A 21,015-nucleotide genomic window follows, 5' to 3' on the forward strand; every position below is an offset into this window, starting at 1 on the left:
AAAAAAAAAAAAAAAAAAAAAAAAAATCACAGGATTGATAGCATCAGCAGAAAGAGATACAGAATTAAATGTGAGAGTCAAAAGAGGATTCTTGTTTGAACCCATTCTATCTCCACAGCATCTGCAACTTACCTTAGTGTGATGTCTAAGGCAAGAATGCTACAGCTGAGACAATCACCAATTCATCAAGCTTTAACATATGCTACTCTTGCATTCTGTGCAAACAATCCTGTCTGTATGTTTTCTGGCCAATCTCAGCTTTCGAGAAACAACAGATACTGCAATGGATAATATCCATTATGCATAGCAAAAAAAATAAAAACAAGCTTTGGAACCTGAAAAAAAAGCAGTAAGAGCTCAATTTCCGATTTTATGATCCTCAATGGGACTTACATGGGAAAATGGAATCATGCAACCTGTCTGGTGAGCAACATTTTATACAGCAATCGGACTCAAGGAATTGAACTCTCAGGCAGGACCGTTACTTTTCAAATATCTGAAGTTAAAATTAACTTGTTAATGACAATCATCTTCCAGCCTTCTGAATCCAAACGTTACCATATCAAGTTGGTGCAACTTTTGAGACAGCTGCTCAGACATCTCATGCAGCTCCTCCTCTGCAAGAATATTCCTTATTCTTCGGCGAGGTAGAGGTTCATCTCCAAATAAAGTGCATACATCACCTCGATCTCTATGGCTACTATAAAAAGTAGTTGCAATTAGAAAAGACTGTAGTCTACAACTTTTACACATTCATAAGTCAATTTTTAAGCAATGGACAAATCAATTCCTACCACTTAGCATTTGACTTTTTGGGATTCTTCCACTCATAAGACTGGCATGTCTGTAGTTATACAATTCTTTGCCTTTATTATCTTATATCACCATCACATGGAAAACAGTGACAGAACTGAACAGTGTCAGCATGGGATTTACAAAAGGGAATTCAAGCATGACAAACTACTGGAATTTAGACAGGATGCAAGAAGTAGTGTTGATAAGGGGATGCGTGTGGAAGTGGTTTATTTGAACATTCAGAATGCTTTTGGCAAGGTCCCACATAACAGAATAGTGCGCAAAATTAAAAAGCATGGAATTGAGGGTAGTGTACTGACATGGATAGTGAAAGAACTGGTTGGCAGGCAGATAAAGTTGGAATAAATGGGTCTTTTTCAGTGGCAGGCAATGGCTAGTGGTGTACCACAGGACTCCGTACTTGGAACACAGCTGGTCATAATATTATTAAAGATTTGGAGGAAGGAACTAAAACGTAATATCTCCAAATTTGTAGACAACACAAAGTTGTGTTGGAGAGAGAACTATAAGAAGGTTCAGAAATGCTGTTGTGTGATTTGGCCAAGTTGAAACAGTGCAAATGCATGTTAGATGAAGTATAATATGGATAAATGTGGGTTATTCATTTCGGCACCAAAAACAGGAAGGTAGATGACCTGAATGGTATTAGATTAGGAAAGGGGTAGGGTGCAGCAAGATGTACAGTGTCCCTATATACCAGCCACTGAAAAACAAGCATGCAGGTACAGCAAGTAAGGTGGCAAATGGTTTGGTGACCTTCATTGTGAGAGCATTGAGTCTTGCTACAATTGTACTTGGTCTTGGTGAGACTACACCTGGAGTAGTGTGCAGTCTCATCAGAATGAGGATGGTCCAGCTATGGAGTTAGTCCAACAAAGGTTTTCCAGACTGATTCCTGGAATTGGCAAGACTGACATATGAAAAGGGACTGGATGGGCTATATTCATTGGAGTTTAGAAGAAGGGGATGGGGAAAAGTCAGTGGAATTGCTAACTGGTTCTGTCCAATGCCTCTTACTGATAAGCCCTCTCCAACAACTGCTGTTGAGGGAAAGAGTTTGTGATTGGAGGAGTTCCATAATGAGATGGTGATAATGAGGAAGTTACTGGGGGAACCAGAACCAAATGCTGACTCGGGTTGTGGGAGTGGGAGTGGAATAGAGGAGGAAGTCGTGGCAGTGGGAGAGGCTTGAGGCAGAATAAAGTAGGAAGTGAGAGAGAGAATAATGGAGAATGCAGCTACAAAGGACAGAACAATCTGTTCAAGTATGCACGTATGTGTGATAGATACACATTAGCTGCGATCTTACCTGTTGGCAGAATGTGTTTTGGGCGATGGTTGTGCGTGGAGAAGTTTGTCAATTTTTTTTGTTAAACAGACTTGTTGTTGATTTGTGCCTGCTGTTATGTGGCAATTTAAATACTGCGATGTCTAAGGAATTAACTCCCTTGTCTTGTGGCTTTAGATTTAATGGAGAATTGATAATTGAGGATTACTGATTATGTATCTATATGAGTCAAAATACCCTGTATGTGAACACAAATACAGACTGTATTACCTAATAAGAGTTAGTGACAATAAAACCCAAAAATTAACCTCAAATTGAGAGTCTCTTCTGCACATTTAGATGGACATAAACATTATTTTCTCATAACATTATTTTGAACAATAAGGGAGTGAACTCTTTTGGTGCCCTGTTCGATATCTGTTCCTTTATCAACATCACTAAAATGCTTCACATGAAAAGTTATTGTTTATGGTACCTTATCTTTGGTAAATTAGTTGTAGTTACCTACATTAACAAGTGTGACTAAACTTCAACAAGTACTTCACTTGAAGCACTTTTGGACATTTAGATGTTATGAAATGTGCAACATATAAAGGCAACTATTGGTTTTCATTTCCCCAGATTAATTTGTGAACAGTATTGCAAATTTAGGAAATCAAACATACAGTGAAAGGGAACTATCCTCATTCCTGAAGTCACGTTGGTTGCATGAGGACTCCCAATGGTTAGTCTCCCCATGTTCCTCCAAGACTGAATCCCACTGGTCAGTTTTACTCTGCATGGTCATTAATCTGATGTCCGGCTGGGTTTGAAAGGCAACACGTTTCTGTACGTTGTCAGAGTTCTGTAATACAAGAAGTAACAAGAAACATCTCCAAATAGTATTTACTTAGACAGTTTTATTATGGTTATAGCTGTAACATGTTCTTCAACTTGAAACATGGCAGGTGGGGTTCATGAGAGAGGGCTGGGCAGAAGATTCCAAATTCTCAGTGTCCTGAGCACAGCGTGCAAGTTTTTGAATGATCAATATAAAATAAAATAAAAAAAAAATCAAATCAACAGGCTGATCAATGGTATTTCCAAGGTTAGGTAAAACATTAGTCTCCTCACAGACATGGCATCCAAACCATGAAGGAATTACACAAAAACAACCAAATTGAGAAGTAAGTAAAAATTTTAAAAAGGTTTTAGTAGTGCTAACCCCGAGATGGGGAATGAAACAAGGTGAGAAAAAGACCTAACTAAACAAAAGTTGGCAAATTCACCCTGCTTCTGAATCCATGTCAATCAAAAATATTTCAGATGATGAGTTACTTATAACATTCCATAGATAATCCAATTATGAATCCTTCTACATCAGGAGAAAAGACTAGTGGAAGAAATACAAAAGAAGCATAGGATAGCTGCAACATTTGGACCTAATTCAATTGCTCCAGCAACATACAGGATCAGGAGATAGTTTTTATTTCCAGCCAATAAACCATTCCCAAAGTAACAAAAAAGGAGAGAGAACATAATAGAAACACTCAGGCCTTGCAGCATTGGTGGAATGGGAAGGAGTCCAGCATCAGTTCATTCAGTATCAAAACTGAAAAAGGTACATCGAAGGAAAGAACGACACAAAAAAAAGGAAGGTTTTCCACCCCGTTGAAAACCTGAGAAATGAAAGTGACAAAAAGAAATGACTACACAAGGCAAAAAATGTTGAGAGCACAAGAAAAGGATGGATCCAAAACTAGTAAATGATAACAGCTGAACTAGTTCCAATGAGTTGCCATAAGGTACTTGAAACATCAACTCTGTCTGTTCACAAATGCCGCCAGAACTGCTCCAGCATTCTGTTTCAGATTTCCAGCATCCACAGTATTTTGCTTTTATATCAGCACACCTACTACTGGCATATGCTATCAAGAAAAATGGTAGTTATAATCTGAAATTGTCAAATTTAACATGGAATTTACATAAAGTCTGTTCAATCAAAAGATGAGGTGCTGTTATAACAGTATATGGGGAAGAGGCTCAAGTGGGAGTAAATTGGAGAATTAAAGTGGCAACCAATAACTCAGGGTCATGCTTGCAGGCTAAAAGGGGGCATTCAGCAATGTTCCCAATGTATAGGGCCCGAATCATGGACAAATACAGTACATTGTCCCAACTGAATAAAAAGGTACAGTTCACTCATGTTATTTGTCTTTGATAGTCCGATAGAGCAGTTCACTAGACTAGAAGTTCACTACAATCCCTACAGTGTGGAAACAGGCCCTTCAGCCCAACAAGTCCACACCAACACTCAAAGCATCCCACCCAGACCCATCCCCCTATTACCTACCTAAATCTACACATCCCTTAATACTACGGGCAATTTAGCATGGCTAATCCACCTAGCTTGCACATCTTTAGATTGTGGGAGGAAACCAGAGCACCCGGACGAAACCCACGCAGACATGGGGAGAATGTGCAAACTCCACACAGACAGTCGCCTGAGGGTGGAATCAAACCCAGGTCCCTGGTGCTGTGAGGCAGCAGGGCTAACCACTGTACCACCATGTGGCCTTAAAAAAAAGGTTCTCAATGTAGTTATCCTCCATTCCAACAGCCTCCCACCTTTTACCATTTTGTTTAACAGTGCAGTCACCTTTGCTTGCCCAAGTTTAAGTTCACATCTGCAACCCCTAGAAATCGTATCACTATTATTGAACATCTACATGATTGGGTTTATCCATTCCGTCATTTTAGATACAAAAGGATCTTCTTTTAAAAGTAAACATCTTAGCTTTTCCCTGTAGTTCAGATTCCGAATCTCATGTATCTATAGGCTGCATTTGCTGCTACTACAATTGCAGTCACAGTGACAGTTATGTCACTGCCAGCAACACTGCAGGTTGCTGCATATATCAAACAGCAATATATTACGTGTTGGTCAATGACTGCCACACACCCAACCGTTGCTCCTCACTTATTACTCTACTTACCTCCCACTTGTTGCCTGCTCTCAACCCTTTAGCACTCACTGCCTCAGCCCTTGAACAAAGGTGTCAACAGGATGGCAAGCGAGACAGCAACTGGGCAACGGGTGCACAGTGACATCAGCAGCACCAACTTTTTGTTTCAGAGCAGTATGCGTGCACAATGATGATGTCAACAACATGAACTTCCTGTTCCAGTGCACTGGCAACAGATAGTGATACAACACAAAGCACGCACACAACAAAAAACAGTAAAATACAGAAGCTTAACAATGTTACAACATCCTGAAACTATTAAAAAGTGCAATACTAACTGCTATAGTTGTTTCTGCAATGTTCTGTGATTCTTGGTGCTTCGTTGCTCCATGTCTTGCAAATTGTGACTCCTGCGGTGCCACTACTTTTACGGAATCTACCAAAAACATTAATTTGAATAAGGTAGTTAAGCAATATTTAAGATTCTGTTCCCGTGCCTTCAACCCGTGATTAAGTTACATAGAGACACATTTTCAAATTTGCCTATTGTTAGCTTATCTCAGCTCAGCTGATGGGCAAAACAGTACAGCTGGGCTCATCTCATGATAGGGACATGGAACCGATTCATCATCTACACCTCCTGGAGAAGACAAAGATTAAGAAAAATACTGCAGATGCTGAAATTCTGAACTACAGACAGGAAGTCCTGGAGAAACTCCAGTCTGGCAGCATCTCTGGAGACAGAAACAAGAGATATGCTTCAAAGCTGACATAACACTTCTTTGGAAAAAAGGGAACAGGAAAAGTGATGGTCTTTATGCTGTTCACAAGGTAAAAAATGAACAGATGAGAAAGGTGCCCAAGACAAAGAAAGTAGGTTTCAGTATTAGAAAATTAGGAAAGAAAACTTGTACAAACAAAGTACTTGGTTGGGGATGGGGATGCTACATCAATACAGGAGGACAGAGTTCATGAGCAACTTTCGCAATTTCAAGGGGAGGCTAAACCTCATTGGAGACATTATGGTTATAAACAGGTCAGCTGCTAGTTTGTTTGATTTGTTTTCTTAATCCTTCACGTTGCATTCAAATGACTTTGCATTTCATTTGGACACTTGAAAACTATACACATTACCACCATCTTTAGCTGCTGCACAATGAACTAAGTACTTGATCACTCCTACCCTCTAAGAGTTTAAAATTCTTTGTTCCCTCCCATTGCTACTTGCTTAAACACCTACATTTGTATCCTTTAGTTCTGATGAAAGATCCTCTTGACCAGAAACTCTCGTTTCTCTGCAGATACCACTCGACTTGTCGAGTACTTCCAGCAAGTTTAGTTTTTGTTCCCCTCAACCTAGTGTTTCAATTTGATCACTTCTTGTTCATCTGAACACCAATGAGACCTTTCCCCAGAAGACAAATCTCTCTATCCCAGGAATCAGCGGAGTGAACTTTCACCAAATTGCTTCCAATGCAAGTATATCCCTCATGTTACCGATATTGTTAACGGCAGTGCAGATGGGTTCTTAAAGTCCCTGTACAGTTATGGAAACGCTGCCATGCTTTTATATTCCATCCCCTCTTACAACTAAAATTTAAATTTTTCTTCCTAAGAGGAGATGGTGAAATGGCGATGCCATTCTGGTAATCCAGAGGTCCAGGCTATTGGCCTAGTTTTTTTCTTCATTTCATTAATGGGATGAGGGCGTTGCTGGCTAGGCAGCGATTATTGCCCATCCTTAATTGCCCAGAGGGCAGTTGCGAATCAACCACATTGCTGTGGGTCTGGAGTCATGTAAGCCAGACCAGGTAACGATGGCAGTTTCCATCCCTAAAGGACATCAGTGAACCAGATGAGTTTTTGCCCACCAATCAATAATGGATTCATAGTCATCATTAGATTCTTAATTCCAGATAGTTTATTGAATTCAAATGCCACCATCTGCCGTGGCGGGATTTGAATCTGGGTCCCTAGAATATTATCTGGGTCTCTGGATTAACAGTCTAGCAATAATACCACTAGGCCATCGCCTTCACCTTTGGGTTCAATCCCACCATGGCCACTGGTGGAATCCAATAGCTAATCAATAGTGACCATAAAACCTATATTGTTTAGTTCACCTATGTGGAATGCAATCTGCTATCCTTACCTGGTCTGGCCTACATGCAACTCTATACCCTCTGCTTCCAAAATGGCATAGCTAAACAGGACCTGACATTGACATGGACACTGGAAATGACAACAAACCTAGCTCTATCAACTTAAAAAAAGTCCTCCTTATTGGGGCCCTGTGAAAATTGGAGAACTGGCCCACAGTCTAGCGAAGCATTAGCCTAACAATCATTGTCCCAGTCATCACCATTACATTAAAAAAAAGTCCACAGTGGTATGCAGTCTGCAGGGAGTTGGCCTGGGTATCCTCAACATGGTTTCTAGACCCATGGAGTGTCATGTCATCAGGTCAAACGTGGGCAAGAAATCCTTCTGGCAATTGCTACTTACTGCCCAGCTTTTGGCTGGTGAATCAGTATACCTCAATGCTGAACATTTTTTTTTTAAAAAGCGCACCCTGGGGACTTCAATGTATTTCACCATGAGTGGCTTTGTAGTACAGCTGTCCCTTGGGTAAGGCTGAGTTGAGGCAATCAGGGAACTCATTCAATGAGATCCACCTGGCCCCCCCCTTCCGATCACTACAGCACCTTACATGACTCAGGTACTGAAGCAGTTTATGTCCAAATGTGGCAAGTCCTGGACAATATTCAGGCCTATGCCAACAAGTGGCAAATTCGTACCTGCAAATTCCAGGCAATGACCATTTTCCATAAGAAAGAAACTAACCATCACCCTTTGATTTTGATACTATTAATATCTTGGGATTGCTATTGACTAGAAACTGATTTGGATTAGCCATATTAACAGTACCTACATCAACATGCCAAAGGCTAGGAATTCTGCAGTGAATAACACTTCCTAATTCCCCAAAGCCAATCCACCATCAACAAGACAAGTCAGGGGTGTTGTGGAATATTCCCCCAATACATTTGCCTGGATGATGTGAAGCTCTAACACTGCCAGAAGCTTGACACCACCCAGGACAAAAGCAGTCTGCTTGATAGGCACCACATCCACAAACAGTCACTCCTTCACCACTGAAGCTCAGTAATGGCAGTAGTACAAGATGTAATGCAGAAGTTCACCAAGGTTTCTTAGGCAGCACCTTCCAAACCCATGGCTACGATTAATCCAGGAGACAAGGGCAGCCGATGCATGGGAACACTGCAATCCCGTCTAAGCCACCCACTAGCCTGACCTGGAGATATCTGCTTCTCCAGGGTTGCAGGGTCAAAATCCTAGAACTCCCTCCCTAAAAGCACTGTGGGTCTACCCACATCAAAACAGACTAAAAGTGGTTCAAGGCAGCAGTTCAGCACAAGGACAGCAGCTGTTTACAATATATATTAATGACTCAGAAGAAGGAAGCAAATGTACTGTCGCCAAATTTGCACATGACAAAAATAGGTGGAAAGGCAGGTTACGAGAGGGATACAATAGTTTACAGAAAAATATTGATAGGTTAAACAGGCAGGCAAACGGCTGGCAATTGGAGTATATCATGGCTTTCTAAAAATATAGCTGAATGACCTGTTGAGTGTTTCCAGCGCTGTTTCAGAATTATCTGTAAATATTTGCAGACTAAATCTGGTATTCTAATCTATGGAACAGAGTACTCCTGTACAAATGTGATCAGGTGGTGAAGTAGCAAACAGGATTCTCACCTGGGGATAACCTTGATGGTGTCATCTCTGAAGGAATGTTTTCATGCGCATCTGGAGCCTTGAGAACAAGGGAATTTGGGATGTCAAGGAACAAAAAGATTATTTAGCATATGCTTCACTCAAAAATTGCAAGATATTAAGATGCAATTAACTAAAAGATAAGCACCAAAGAGAATGTCAGTACTCTCAGAACCTCTGATCTCACTAAATGCAGTTTTCCCATGTTCATCCAATCACAAAAACTCTTCCACATTATGACATAATCAAGAGGCAAGTATTAAACTCAAACCATGTTTACAAATTCATTTTTCAGAGCACTAAACATTTAAGAGGTTTATTTTTTGCATTTATTTCCAATGAGGCATTATTACAACGAGACATGCTATTCTGAATTCACTTTATTCTTAAACTCATCCTTTGTATCATTCTACTTATCGGATATTCTTTTCAGCATTTTCCCATGATGTCTTTTAAGTTATCCAAGAGCTCTGATTCACTAAGTAGTCTGTAGACGGTGTAACAGTTAACTGCGACAGCTTGATTTGTTCATTGTTTCCCCTTTAACTGTTCTTCACTCATCTCGAATGCTACTAAAAAAACTTTTTTGTTTATGTTTCAGCTCCTAAAGTGTTACGCCAGATATTGTTATTCTTTTTACAAACTTGTTGGTTCACTAGACCAAAGGAATGGTGTTGATTTTGACATTGAATGAGAGCTATTAACACCGTTGATCAGAGGGGTGTCAGGAAGATCAGGTCATTGCAGCAGTACTGCTGCACAGTCCCAGGTTATTTGTCCATCTGGAAGATTTGGTCAGTGCATTGAGTATAGGAGTTGGGAAGTCATGTTGCAGCTGTACAGGAGATTGGTTAAGCCACTTTTGGAATACTGTGTGCAATTCTGGTCTCCCTGCTATAGGGAGGATGTTGTGAAACTTGAATAGGTTCAGAAAAAGATTTACAAAAATGTTGCCAGGGTTGGAGGGTTTGAGGTACAGGGAGAGGTTGAATAGGTTGGGGCTAAATTTCCCTGGAGCGGAGGGGGAGGGGTGACGTTACAGAGGTTTATAAGATCATAAGGAGCATGGACAGAGTAAAATAGACAAGGTCTTTTCCGCAGGGTGAGGGAGTCCAAAACCAGAGGGCATAGGTTTAAGGTGAGAAGGGAAAGATTTAAAAGGGATCTATGGGGCAACTTTTTCATGCAGTGGATGGTGTGTGTATGGAACGAGCTGCCAAAGGAAATGGTGGAGACTGGTACAATTATAACATTTAAAAGGCATCTGGATGGGTAGATGAATAGGAAGGTTTTACAGGGATATGGGCCAAATGCTGGCAAATGGGATTAGATTAATTTAAGATATCTGGTCAGCATGGACGAATTGGATTGAAGGATCTGTTTCCATGCTGTATATCTCTGTGACTCCAAGTCTTCACGTATACTCCACTTTCTTCAAATGTTGAAAGGAAAAAGCCATCAATTGGTAGAACAAAATGCATTTCTTTCCCAGTTTTTTATACCTCAAATAATTAAACTTTTTCTCCCCTAAACCATCCCTACACTTGGTACTGTTCAAAGTAATAACTGATGTAGTGCTAAGAAATTGATGCAAAGAAAAATCTTTTTTAATCAATGGATTACAGGAATTAAGTTTTCATTAGTCTATTCAATGTAGGAACTCATAGTAATCAGGTTAGTGTGTCACGTTCCCTTTTCGACAGCCCAGTAAAGTCCTGTACTCCTAAACCAAAATAGTTTGTGCTGTCCCTTTGTGAATGACTATGGTAGCTGAATTTTAATTAGCTTAATCAGCTCAGGAGCTTAGGACAATTATTTTGATGTATCATGCTCCACATCAGAAGGCGCTATGGTCCCGATCCAAAACATCAACTTTCCTGCTCCTCTGATGCTGCCTGGCCTGCGGTGTTCCTCCACCTCCAAACTGTGTTGTCTCCACAAAAACCATGCCTCACGTACATCTCATCCATTCATAGTAAATGCTGTGGGACCTGCTATTTTGCTTAATTTGAAAATTCTAGCATGTGTTGTCCGTCACCACCCTTCTTTTTATTTTACTCAGTGTGAAAATTAAGAAAGGTGCACAAGTCAATATACAGTGAAAGCTACATTTACTGTGGAAGCACAAATGTTTTGGTATTTAAGAGGAGAAAGCTTAATGCAGGATCCACAAATATGGTCTGCAAATATAATTAATTACATCAAAAGTACATTCAAAACTTCAGCCTACTCACATTATGGACAGTGGTTATTTGTTTGACTTTCTGCTCTCTTGCAAGAACTGGAGTCCTTCTCTGAATAGTGGGTTGGTCTTTCTGACTAACCATTAACATTGTATCAGAGATAGACTGATAACCGATTAGATGTGCACCTTGGACTGTAGACCTATATTCAGGAGGGTGGTAAGGAGACTGCAAGGGAATGGCAGGTCGAATGGGCTCCCCAAGTTTCAGAGCATTAGTGATTGATCCAGTGGAATGATCTATGGAAGGCAGATTATCAACAGATCCTTTAGAACAAAAGAGGAAAAGATAATGTTATTTTAAAAAGTCTAGTACAAAAGCTGGCCAGAGGCCGTTTAAATGCACTACTAATGGAATATTTGCCACAAATGGCATCAAGTTAAACTGTGATTCTCCCAAGTTTTTGAGTGGAATATTCACATAATTCATCAGGAAAAATTATAACATGTAATATTGAGCCTTGTACATTATACATGGCCTTTCAAAACCAATTTTTCAGTGTCATCAGATATAAAGGTTGGACATTTTCAGCAAGGTCATGGGTGCAGGACAGATTGAAATGGATCGTCTTCATGAATCATCAAGATATCCAGAACCAGTGCCCTATACTGGGCTTAATAGTGACACTAATGTTTTAGCTTGAGCCCCCATAGGAGAGGTTTTGGTAATGCTGGCAATCAAAGCTACCTGCTGCATTGGATAACTGGTCTGAATCCCCATATTAATCCACCAACAGCACAACAGTATTTCAGGAAAAAAAAACGTTTGGAACAAGCAGTCCAGGGCACATCTCTCACGATGCCAGTCTTGGACCAAATTTTGATATACAGGTTATTACTTCAGCTTCTGAGAGGACCATTCTTGTTTTTGCTCTGGCTTGCTATTTCTGCATTTCTGAGAAGTTGAGAATTACCTACATTGTGAAATTACTGCAATTGTACAATATTATCCAATGAAAGCCAGAAAATAAAAAAGTTTTAAATTATGTCAAATAGCTTCAATGGTAAAAACCAGAAACAAGCAGCTTGTGTGAAACACACATCATGCTGCCTCAGGTCTAGCACTAAAGAACTTGAGCCATCGCTAATGAGTTCAGGTGAATAGATTTAAACTGAATGATAATGTTTAATTTTTACTTCATGGGATGGGGGAGAATAAACAGAGCTGATGTTTCAGATCAATGACTTTTCAGGAGAACGGAAAAAATTTAGAGATTTTACTTTTGTTTTGTACCATTTTATACTTCTCCTTCACCTGCCACCTCCTCATCTCAGTCTTTCCTCCCTTTGCCACCATTTCCAGCCTTTGTACTTAGCTTAAAAGCTCATTGTATCTTTTTCCTGTTTTATTAAAAGACTGCTGACCTGAAACATCATCCCTTTCCACAACTGTTTGTCACTTGTATTTTCCTTTCAGGCCACATTTTTAATTTATTCATGGAATGTGTGCATCACAGGTTAGGCTAGTACTTATCGTTCATGCCTTAATATCCAGAGGATAGTTAAGAGTCAAACACTTTGCTGTGGGTCTGGAGTCACATGTAGGCCAGACCATGTAAGGATGGCAGCTTCCTTCCTAAAAGGACATTAGCGAACCAGATGATCTTTTCCAACAATCAACCATGGTTTCATGGTTATTGTTCTAGACATTTACTGAATTCAAATTCAGCCATCTGCCATAGTGGAATTTGAATATAGATACCCAGAAATTTACTTGAGTCTCTGGATTAATAGTTTAGTAACTAATACTACTAGGCCATCAATTCCCCATTGCTCAGAAGAAAAGGATCAGGCTGCACAGTAAGGGGGGAGAAATTGAGGGAGTCATGGGATACAAATTCAGAAGCTCCTAGTCAAAAACAGTTAGAGCAGTCTCCCAAAAGGCATAATTATTTGTAAAAGAAAGTCCAACTTTCTCAACCAGCTAGAGAGCACTATTTATAAACAAATATTTTGTTTTGACTTACTTCCTGGTTTCATCATTTCTTCCCCATTAGTGTCAGGTACAGATGCAGAACCAAGAGGAAAGGAGCAAGTTCCATTTTTCCCTTGGTCCAATATTTCTAACTTTTGTTCTGATTGCTTGACATTCTGATGATATTCAGACAGGTCTCAAGAAAGCAAAAAAGACAAACAATCCTTAAAAAGGGCAAAATACAAATTTATATAAAAAAAAACTTTAAATTGCATTAGAAAGCTCCAATAAAAATGTAGTAATGGAAATAGACAGAGCATTTTTTAAAATTAAATGCAATACAGCATAACTAATGTAACCACAGGCCACAATACTGGATTTTATTGAAAGAGAATCAACAATTACCTGCACTCTTTCTATGGCTGTATGTACAAGCAGATTCACCAAGCCGGATAAGCTCATTGGTGGATTCAGATCCAGCTCCATCCCAGGTAGTAGCAGATGATGATGAGCTAGACCAGTTTAAAAAAAATATATAAATCATTTTTTAAAAAGTGAGAAAAATCAGATTACAGTTTATAATTGCATGCAGGTTTTGACAACCCATTTAAAAAATTGGCTGGGGTGAAGAACATTAATAGGCGCAATTGCAAAAAAAGTTTATTTCGATTTATCATATATGTAGAACAACTCAACTTATTCCAGTCAATTAATGTTTTGATGTCACCATGCCAACATTAATTACAACATAGGACTGCTTTGTAGTTATTCTTAGAACCAGTTCTTTTTTTCTCTCCCCAAATTCTTTAATCGGATGTGGGCATCATTGGCTCGGTCAGCTTTTATTGCCCATCCTCAATTATCCTGAACAAGGTTTAGCAAGCTGCCTTCTTGAACAGGTGAAGTCTTTGGAATCAGTACATGAACAATATTATTAAGAAAGGAGTACCAAGATTTTGAACCAGCACTAGAGATCACCAAAAAGATCATTAATAATAAACAAAGAATTGTTGATGTCAGAACAAAAACAGAAATTGCTGGCAAAACTCAGTAGGTGAGAGCAGAGTTAATGTTGAGTCTGTTACTCTTCAGACTTTTCAGCTCCAACGTAAGGATGATGTATGGCTTGGGTGGGAACTGGAAAGTATAGTTCTACCCCGCAGCTACTGCCTCATTCTTCCAGGTTGCAGAGTTTGCAGGTTTGGAAGGTGCCTAATGTGGCTTGGTGATTTATCTAACTACATCTTGTAGGTGTTACACATTGCTGCCACTTTGCTGTGGCGGAGGGAGTAAATGTTGAAGGTGAAGAATGGTGTGCCAATAAAGCAATCTAGTCTTAGATGGTGCTAAATGTTGTTGGAGCTGCACTCTTCCATGCAAGTGGAGAGTGTCATGGACCAGACCAAACCCCCTCAAAATATATTAATATGGCAGCCTAGACCCCAATTTTTTCTTTTTTTTTAAAAAAAAGGGGCAAATGTAAAGCGTTGCATTCTGGATGCAATTCAATTGGTCAAACTACCAGGGTTGAGGAAAAACACACTATTCTTACACTATAATTAAAATACAAACAAAAGGAAGAATTGGAGTAACAACTGTATTGGAAACTTAACAGAATAATAGATTATTTAACAAATAAACAGCTACTATTCCAATGCAGAAACATCCCATAAACACACCACTGGCAGAGGCAAATTCAGTAAAATAGATTGTCTCACAGGCAATGTTTCTACAGTCCAGGAGGAAAGAACATCAAAAGAAAACTTTAGCAGAGACACATACAGACACTCCAGACATGTTGCTGTAAGAAGGAGAGAAGTATAGCAGCTTTCAAACCCCAACAGCTACTGAAAGTTAAACTAAAATCCTGGTCTGTGGAGCTTCACCCCACCCCTTCATGCTGTTTTAATTGTTCCAATTTTTACAAAAAAAAAAAAGGCCTCACAAGTGGTTTACTTTATTGTCTTGGAACAGAGCGCTCTCCACCTTGGAATCAATTTCCCTTCATAAAAAGAAAAACAGGACAAAATAGATCTTAAAGCCATAGTATCATCACAAGAATATCCCACCATACTCATAACTTATGCCTCATGGACAGATTTTGGACACAAAGTTACCTACCACAAGATTTCCAGCCTCTGGTGTAGCCACAGTATTTAGATGGTTAGTTCAGTTCAGTTCACTAGCTCCTTCCTTTAGTGGTACAAGCAGCCCAATAACTACACATGCGACAATAAGGTCTGAGGCACATTTTTACAAGCATACTTTAAAGTCATTGTTCAAGATATATCACCTCCATTATGTTCATTCAAAATAAGAATCAAAAATCTTTGACAAAACACAGCAGCCAATTTGCAAAACAGTTTTTCTTTAAATTAGCAGTGCTGGCCAAGATAGACGGTGTGCAGGCCTATAATCCTATCTCCCTTTTAAGTAATGTCATAAAAATCTTTTATATCCAACTGAATAGGTAGGCAACGGGAGGACTGTGCAGCCACATTGTCAGTCCTTTTATGTAATGCAAGTGAGTATGTAAAAGTTAAAAAGGGGCCATGCATCCAAATAAATCACCCTTTTTTTTTCAGGCCCAAAACTTTAACTTTGACTTTTTCTTCACAGATGCTGCCAGACCTGCTGAGCTTTTCCAGCAACTTCGGTTTTTGTTCCTGGTTTACAGCATCCGCAGTTCTTTCGGTTTTTACCCATTTTTTTCCTTCATTGCCTGTTGCAGGAGTTACAAAAGATCTGACAACACAGCATTCACTTAGTGCAGCATTTTATGTGGCAGCCTAAGTTGTGTACTCTTGCCTTGGAGCAGGATTTGAACCCTCGAGTCTCTTAAATATTTGAGAGAATACAACTGAGCTCATACTGACGAAGAAAGGTCACTGGACCCAAAATGTCAACTGATTTCTCCCCACGGCTGCTGCCAGACCTGCTGAGATTTTCCAGCAATTTCTGTTTTTGTTTCTGTCAAAGCAATTGTTCATCGCTTGCTGTACAGAAGTAATGAATTCAGGAAATAATATATTACTTAGGTTCACTAAATTCAAAAAAATAGATCCTACACTTTTGATGAATGTGCTCCTGGATCAGGTACCCTCTCTTTGTACAAGTCCCCAAGTTCTTCTTGAAGTACACTTCTTATTACAGATATTGCTTCACTGGACAGCAAATCAGGATCACCTATTTTAAAAATACAAGATTAGAGAAAAAGTTCAGATTATAATTTTATTTACCAAAATAAAAAATGGTTTCATTTCTTTTTTTAAGTTCTCTCTGGCATTTTTTTCCTCCTCTCATCCTAAAAGCATTTGTCTTCATGTAGTATCAGTCATAATTCAGTACTTCAATCGGTTAGTAGTCACGAGCCTTGACAAGTTAACTGACTGTATGGAGAATTCTAGCTGAGACTAATGCTTCCTCATCAATAAGGTACACCTCTTAAAGTTTAGCCAGTTAACTTACAGCAAGAACCAGGTCTACATTTTCCACTTCTTAAGCAAGACACATGCCAATTGTATCATCTCCTCTAGTTTCAGCAGAGACTAGAAACATCAGTGTAGACTGAAGATCAGGATTTAATTTCCTGATGTGACAGTCTGTCTGTGCCCGCATCTGCTGGGGGTTTTGGAGGGCTGGTTGCCATGCTGGCCAGTAGATGATAACTGGAATTGGAGCCCAGAGAGTGCGAGAGAGCAAAGAACAGTTCAGCAGACAAAAAGGAAGGAGTAAAACGGTCGGCCTGGGAGAATCCTGGTGACCATTAGTGGTTGAAAATGGGGTGTTTGTGGTAGCAGCCTACGTGATGACAAGGACTGCTGCTGGGTGTTAGACAAGGACATGGGAGAAGGTGCTCAAGCCCTAAAATTGTTGAACTTGATACTGAGTCCAGAAGGCTGCAGGGTTCGCAAGTGGAAAACGGGGTGCTGTTTTCCCAGCTTGTGCTGAGCTTTGCTGCAGCACCTCAGCCAGCCTGAGACAGATGTTGGCAACAGAACACAGTGGTGTGTTGAAGTGGCAGGCAACCGGCAGCTCAGGGTCATTTTTGTGGACAAAAAGTTTGCGTTCTGCAAAGCGGTCATGCCGTCTTCACTTGGTCTCCCCAATGTACAGGATACCACATCGTAAGCAGCAAATACAGTAGACTGATTGGGTGAAGTGCAGGTAAAGTGCTGCTTCATTTGGAAGTGTGCTTGCAGCCTTGGATAGTGAAGAGATTGGAAGTAAACGGTCAAGTGTTACACCTTCTGTGTTACGAGGGAAAGGTGCCATGGAGCCGTGCGGAGGTGTTGGGAGTAGAGGAAGAGTGTACCACTGTGTTCCAGAAGGAATGATCCCTGCAGAAAGCTGACAAGGGATGGGAGGGAAATGTGTGGCTGGTGGTGGCATCCTGCTGGATGTGGCAGAAATGGCAACTAATGATCCTTTGGGAGGTGAGTGCTGATGGGGCAGTAGGTAAGGATGAAAAGGACCTCATTGGTAGTTGCGAGCCGACGTTCGGCAGATGGGTCAGATGCAGCTGAGAGCCCTGTCAATCACAGTAGTGGGGAATCCTCAGTTGAGGAAGAAGGTTGACATTTTGGTGGCCCTCTTATTGATATTGGCATCATCGGAATAGAAAGAGTCATAGAGCTCTACACTTTGAAAGCAGAACCTTCGGTCCAATTCGTATTTTCTGACCAGATGTCCTAAATTAATCTAGTCACATTTGTCAGCATTTGGCCCATATCCCTCTAAACCCATCCTATTCATATACCCATCCAGATGCCTTTTAAAATGTTATAATTGTACTAGTCTCCACCATTTCCTTTGGCAGCTTGCTCCATACACACACCATCACTGCATGAAAAAGTTGCCCCATGGATCCCTTTTATATCTTTCCCCTCTCACCTTAAACCTACACCCTCTAGTTTTGGACTTACCCACCCCGGGGAAAAAGACCTTGGCTATTCACCCTATCCATGCCCCTCATGATTTTATAAACCTCTATAAGGTCACCCCTCAGACTCTGACACTCCAGGGAAAATATCTCCAGTCTATTCAGCCTCTCTCTCTATAGCTCAAACTCTCCAATCCTGGAAACATCCTTGTAAATTTTTTCTGAACCCTTCCAAGTTTCACAACATCCTTCCTACAGCAGGAAGACCAGAACTAAATGCAGTATTCCAAAAGTGGCCTAGTCAATGTTCTGTACAGGCGCAACATGACCTCCCTTGATTACAAAGTTAGGGTTGGATCCGAGAGCACGGAATGTAGCCAGTTCTGAGGAAGATAGGTTGGAAAGGCAAGGTGCAGGTGGGGGTGGTGCAGAAAGAGGGCAGTGAAATTGAGGGGAACAATGTCATGTCAACAGGTTTTGATGAACAGGTTGAGTGCAGGTAAAAGGCCAGAAGGAGGGGTCCAGGTGGAGGGAGTGTGTTGGAGGCAGGTGAAGTGTTCTGTGGGATGGGGAAAGGACTCTTATTTGAAGAAATGGGCACCGAAGTGAACGCAATGGAAGAAAAATTAAACCGAAAGAACCACAGATGCTGTAAATCAGAAACGAACACAGACATTACTGGAAAAGCTCAGCTGGTCTTGTAGCATCTGTGGAGAGAAATAAGAGTTAACATTTTGTCACTCAACCCAAAACATTAACTCTGATTTCCCTCCTCAGATGCTGCCACACATGCTAAGACTTGTCAGCAATTTCTGTTTTTGTTGTTGCTGAAGAAAAGTTCAACGTCATGTTGTGCCTGAAATTTATTAAGGTAGGGGTGCAGAGGGATAAATCTAAGATCTTTGAGTACAGAACATTCAGCATTAGAGAGAGAGGTCAGTGTGCATATGGCAATGCTTGGCACTTTTCCTTTTATGAAGGAGGCTGCCTTGCACAGACTGTGTACAAAGTAAAATTCAGAACCAGCTAAACTTAAAAAAAAAACAGGTATTAAACACCGAAACAAACAGTTTTGTTTTAATTGCAATTCTGAGGTATTGCTGACTGGGTCATCCTCAGTTACCCTTAAGAAAGTTGTGGTGAGTTGCCTTCTTGAACCTTTGCAATGCACATGTAGGTATACCCGTGGTACCTTCAGAAGGCAGGCCAAAGTTCAGATTTACATTTAAGTTGTCATAAAAGTGGGTTGTGATCAATGACCAAAACATTTTTCAAAGATTAGTCAAACCAGGAAGCTTGTCATTCCACTGAGTTTATTAAAATTACATTTACTTACCGTGCTGAGAGGAAGCCTCACTTATCTGTTCTGTGAGATATTCTAGCAAACCATCAAAGATTTCTAACAGATTCCGTATACTTTCTTTGTCATTCTGAATAATATTCTCTCCTGAGCAAGAGAAAAGAAAAAAAAAAAGCATAAATTTACACAAATTCTTTTAGGCAAATTAACTTTGCGTTACCCTTAAGTTATGCCCATAATTCTGATACTTCGATGCAACTGAGGACAAAACATTGAATAATTGTTTGTTCCAATTGTTGCAAATGTTAATAACAAAGGGCCTGAAAATCAGAAAGCAAATTCTGAACACAGCTCTTTACTCATGAACATTAGATAAATAATCCATTGTCTGTATTCAATTAAAGCTGTGGGAACTGTGTTTCTCCCCCAAATCATGTTTGCCATTGAGGTTAAGCCTTATTTATTACTGACCAGTTATATGCGACAAACTGATCTGTAAGTAGTCCAAAGCCAATGAATCTATCACTGCCTGTACATTATGGACATCATCTTCCTGACTTTTGGGAGTAGCTATGTAATCTGTAATAGATTTAAAAAGTTACATGTTACAACTTTTCATTGAATATATTGCACAGCATAATAAAACTTTGAGATCACTGTGGTATTAAACAGGATTTATTACAAATTAATTATCAATTATGACTTACTTACCTGGGACCTTTTCACCAAGAATGGCTTCGTAAAGGGCAATAAATACACCTGCATCACATTCACAAAGCTTTGTCACCCTCTGATTAATACAGCACTTGCGAAGAAGATTATTGGCAACAGTAATCCAATCTAGAACAATGGGTCAAAGTAACAAAATTAGTATACCTCACAAAATTTGTGTTAGGCAGTGAGACAGATTAATGTAAATAACAAAATAGCATGTATAATCTTCCAAAGAAGATGCAGCTCATTGAGCCAAGAGTACTTTTATTTTAAAAAAAAACTATAATGACACTTAATAGGCCAGGATTAAGTAAGAATGTATTGGTTTGGAAGCAAAACAGAGAAGATCTACTTGACTAATACCTGGAAAGGGCACATTGTGTTCAAGGAAGGTTGGTTTGACAAGGCTTGTATCTGCCAGATTTAGAAGAGTGAGAAGTGACTTGATTGAAATATAAAAAACTTGAGGCAACTTGACAGGGTGGATGTTTCCTTTTGAGAGAGAATCTAGAACTAGGGACCATCATTAAGATAGAGATGAGGTGAAACTTTCTGAGGGTTGTAAAGTTTTTGGAACTTTCAAAGATGAGGGAACAGAAACTCTGTATAATTTTAAACACTGAAGTGGATAGATTCTTTTCAAGCGAGTGGGTGAAAGATCAGAGGTAAATGGGAATGTGGAATTGATGTTCTAACCAAATTGGCGATGACCTCATTATATGATTGAGCAGGTCCAAAGAAGCCATATTGCCTAATCCTGCTTCCAACTTGCAGCTTTATACAAGTTCAAAATACTACCATATTCTCCTTGTCGATTTTTATGTTCCTGATGTTGTCCAGGAATTCCTGTGCGAAGTACGTGGAGTGGGTCGATCCATTGGTGTGATGTTTTAGACTCTGTTTTAACTCCCTGGCTAGCCTGTGTGTCAGTGTGCCCAGCAGGGAAACTATGGGTTTGAAGGCGATGTCAGAATAACCATGGGTTCACCCATCTCGGGACTCATAGCTAAAGCTGTTATGCAAAGACTGGAGCGCACAGCCCTCCCCCAGATCCAGCTTAAACTATGGGCTAGTTACTGGACGATACCTTCGTGATCATTAAACAAACAAAGT

At 40.0% G+C, this 21,015-nt stretch overlaps 1 protein-coding gene across 1 annotated transcript in view; it reads right to left on the minus strand.

Annotated features, from left to right (window-relative positions):
• Positions 1 to 21,015, minus strand: part of LOC109934830 (centrosomal protein of 95 kDa-like) — a 49,621-nt gene that overhangs the window by 22,955 nt on the left and 5,651 nt on the right. The window contains exons 2-12 of the mRNA XM_048610859.1: positions 19,900 to 20,028; positions 19,660 to 19,767; positions 19,225 to 19,335; positions 16,075 to 16,192; positions 13,412 to 13,518; positions 13,059 to 13,202; positions 11,084 to 11,358; positions 8,832 to 8,889; positions 5,388 to 5,485; positions 2,770 to 2,948; positions 559 to 700 (exon numbers count right to left, since the gene is read on the minus strand). Of these exons, the coding sequence (XP_048466816.1) occupies positions 559 to 700; positions 2,770 to 2,948; positions 5,388 to 5,485; positions 8,832 to 8,889; positions 11,084 to 11,358; positions 13,059 to 13,202; positions 13,412 to 13,518; positions 16,075 to 16,192; positions 19,225 to 19,335; positions 19,660 to 19,767; positions 19,900 to 20,028 (1,469 nt within the window). The remainder of the gene's footprint in view (positions 1 to 558; positions 701 to 2,769; positions 2,949 to 5,387; positions 5,486 to 8,831; positions 8,890 to 11,083; positions 11,359 to 13,058; positions 13,203 to 13,411; positions 13,519 to 16,074; positions 16,193 to 19,224; positions 19,336 to 19,659; positions 19,768 to 19,899; positions 20,029 to 21,015) is intronic.

The sequence above is a fragment of the Rhincodon typus genome, chromosome 23 (assembly GCF_021869965.1).
Source record: "Rhincodon typus isolate 14 chromosome 23, sRhiTyp1.1, whole genome shotgun sequence".
Taxonomy (NCBI): domain Eukaryota; kingdom Metazoa; phylum Chordata; class Chondrichthyes; order Orectolobiformes; family Rhincodontidae; genus Rhincodon; species Rhincodon typus.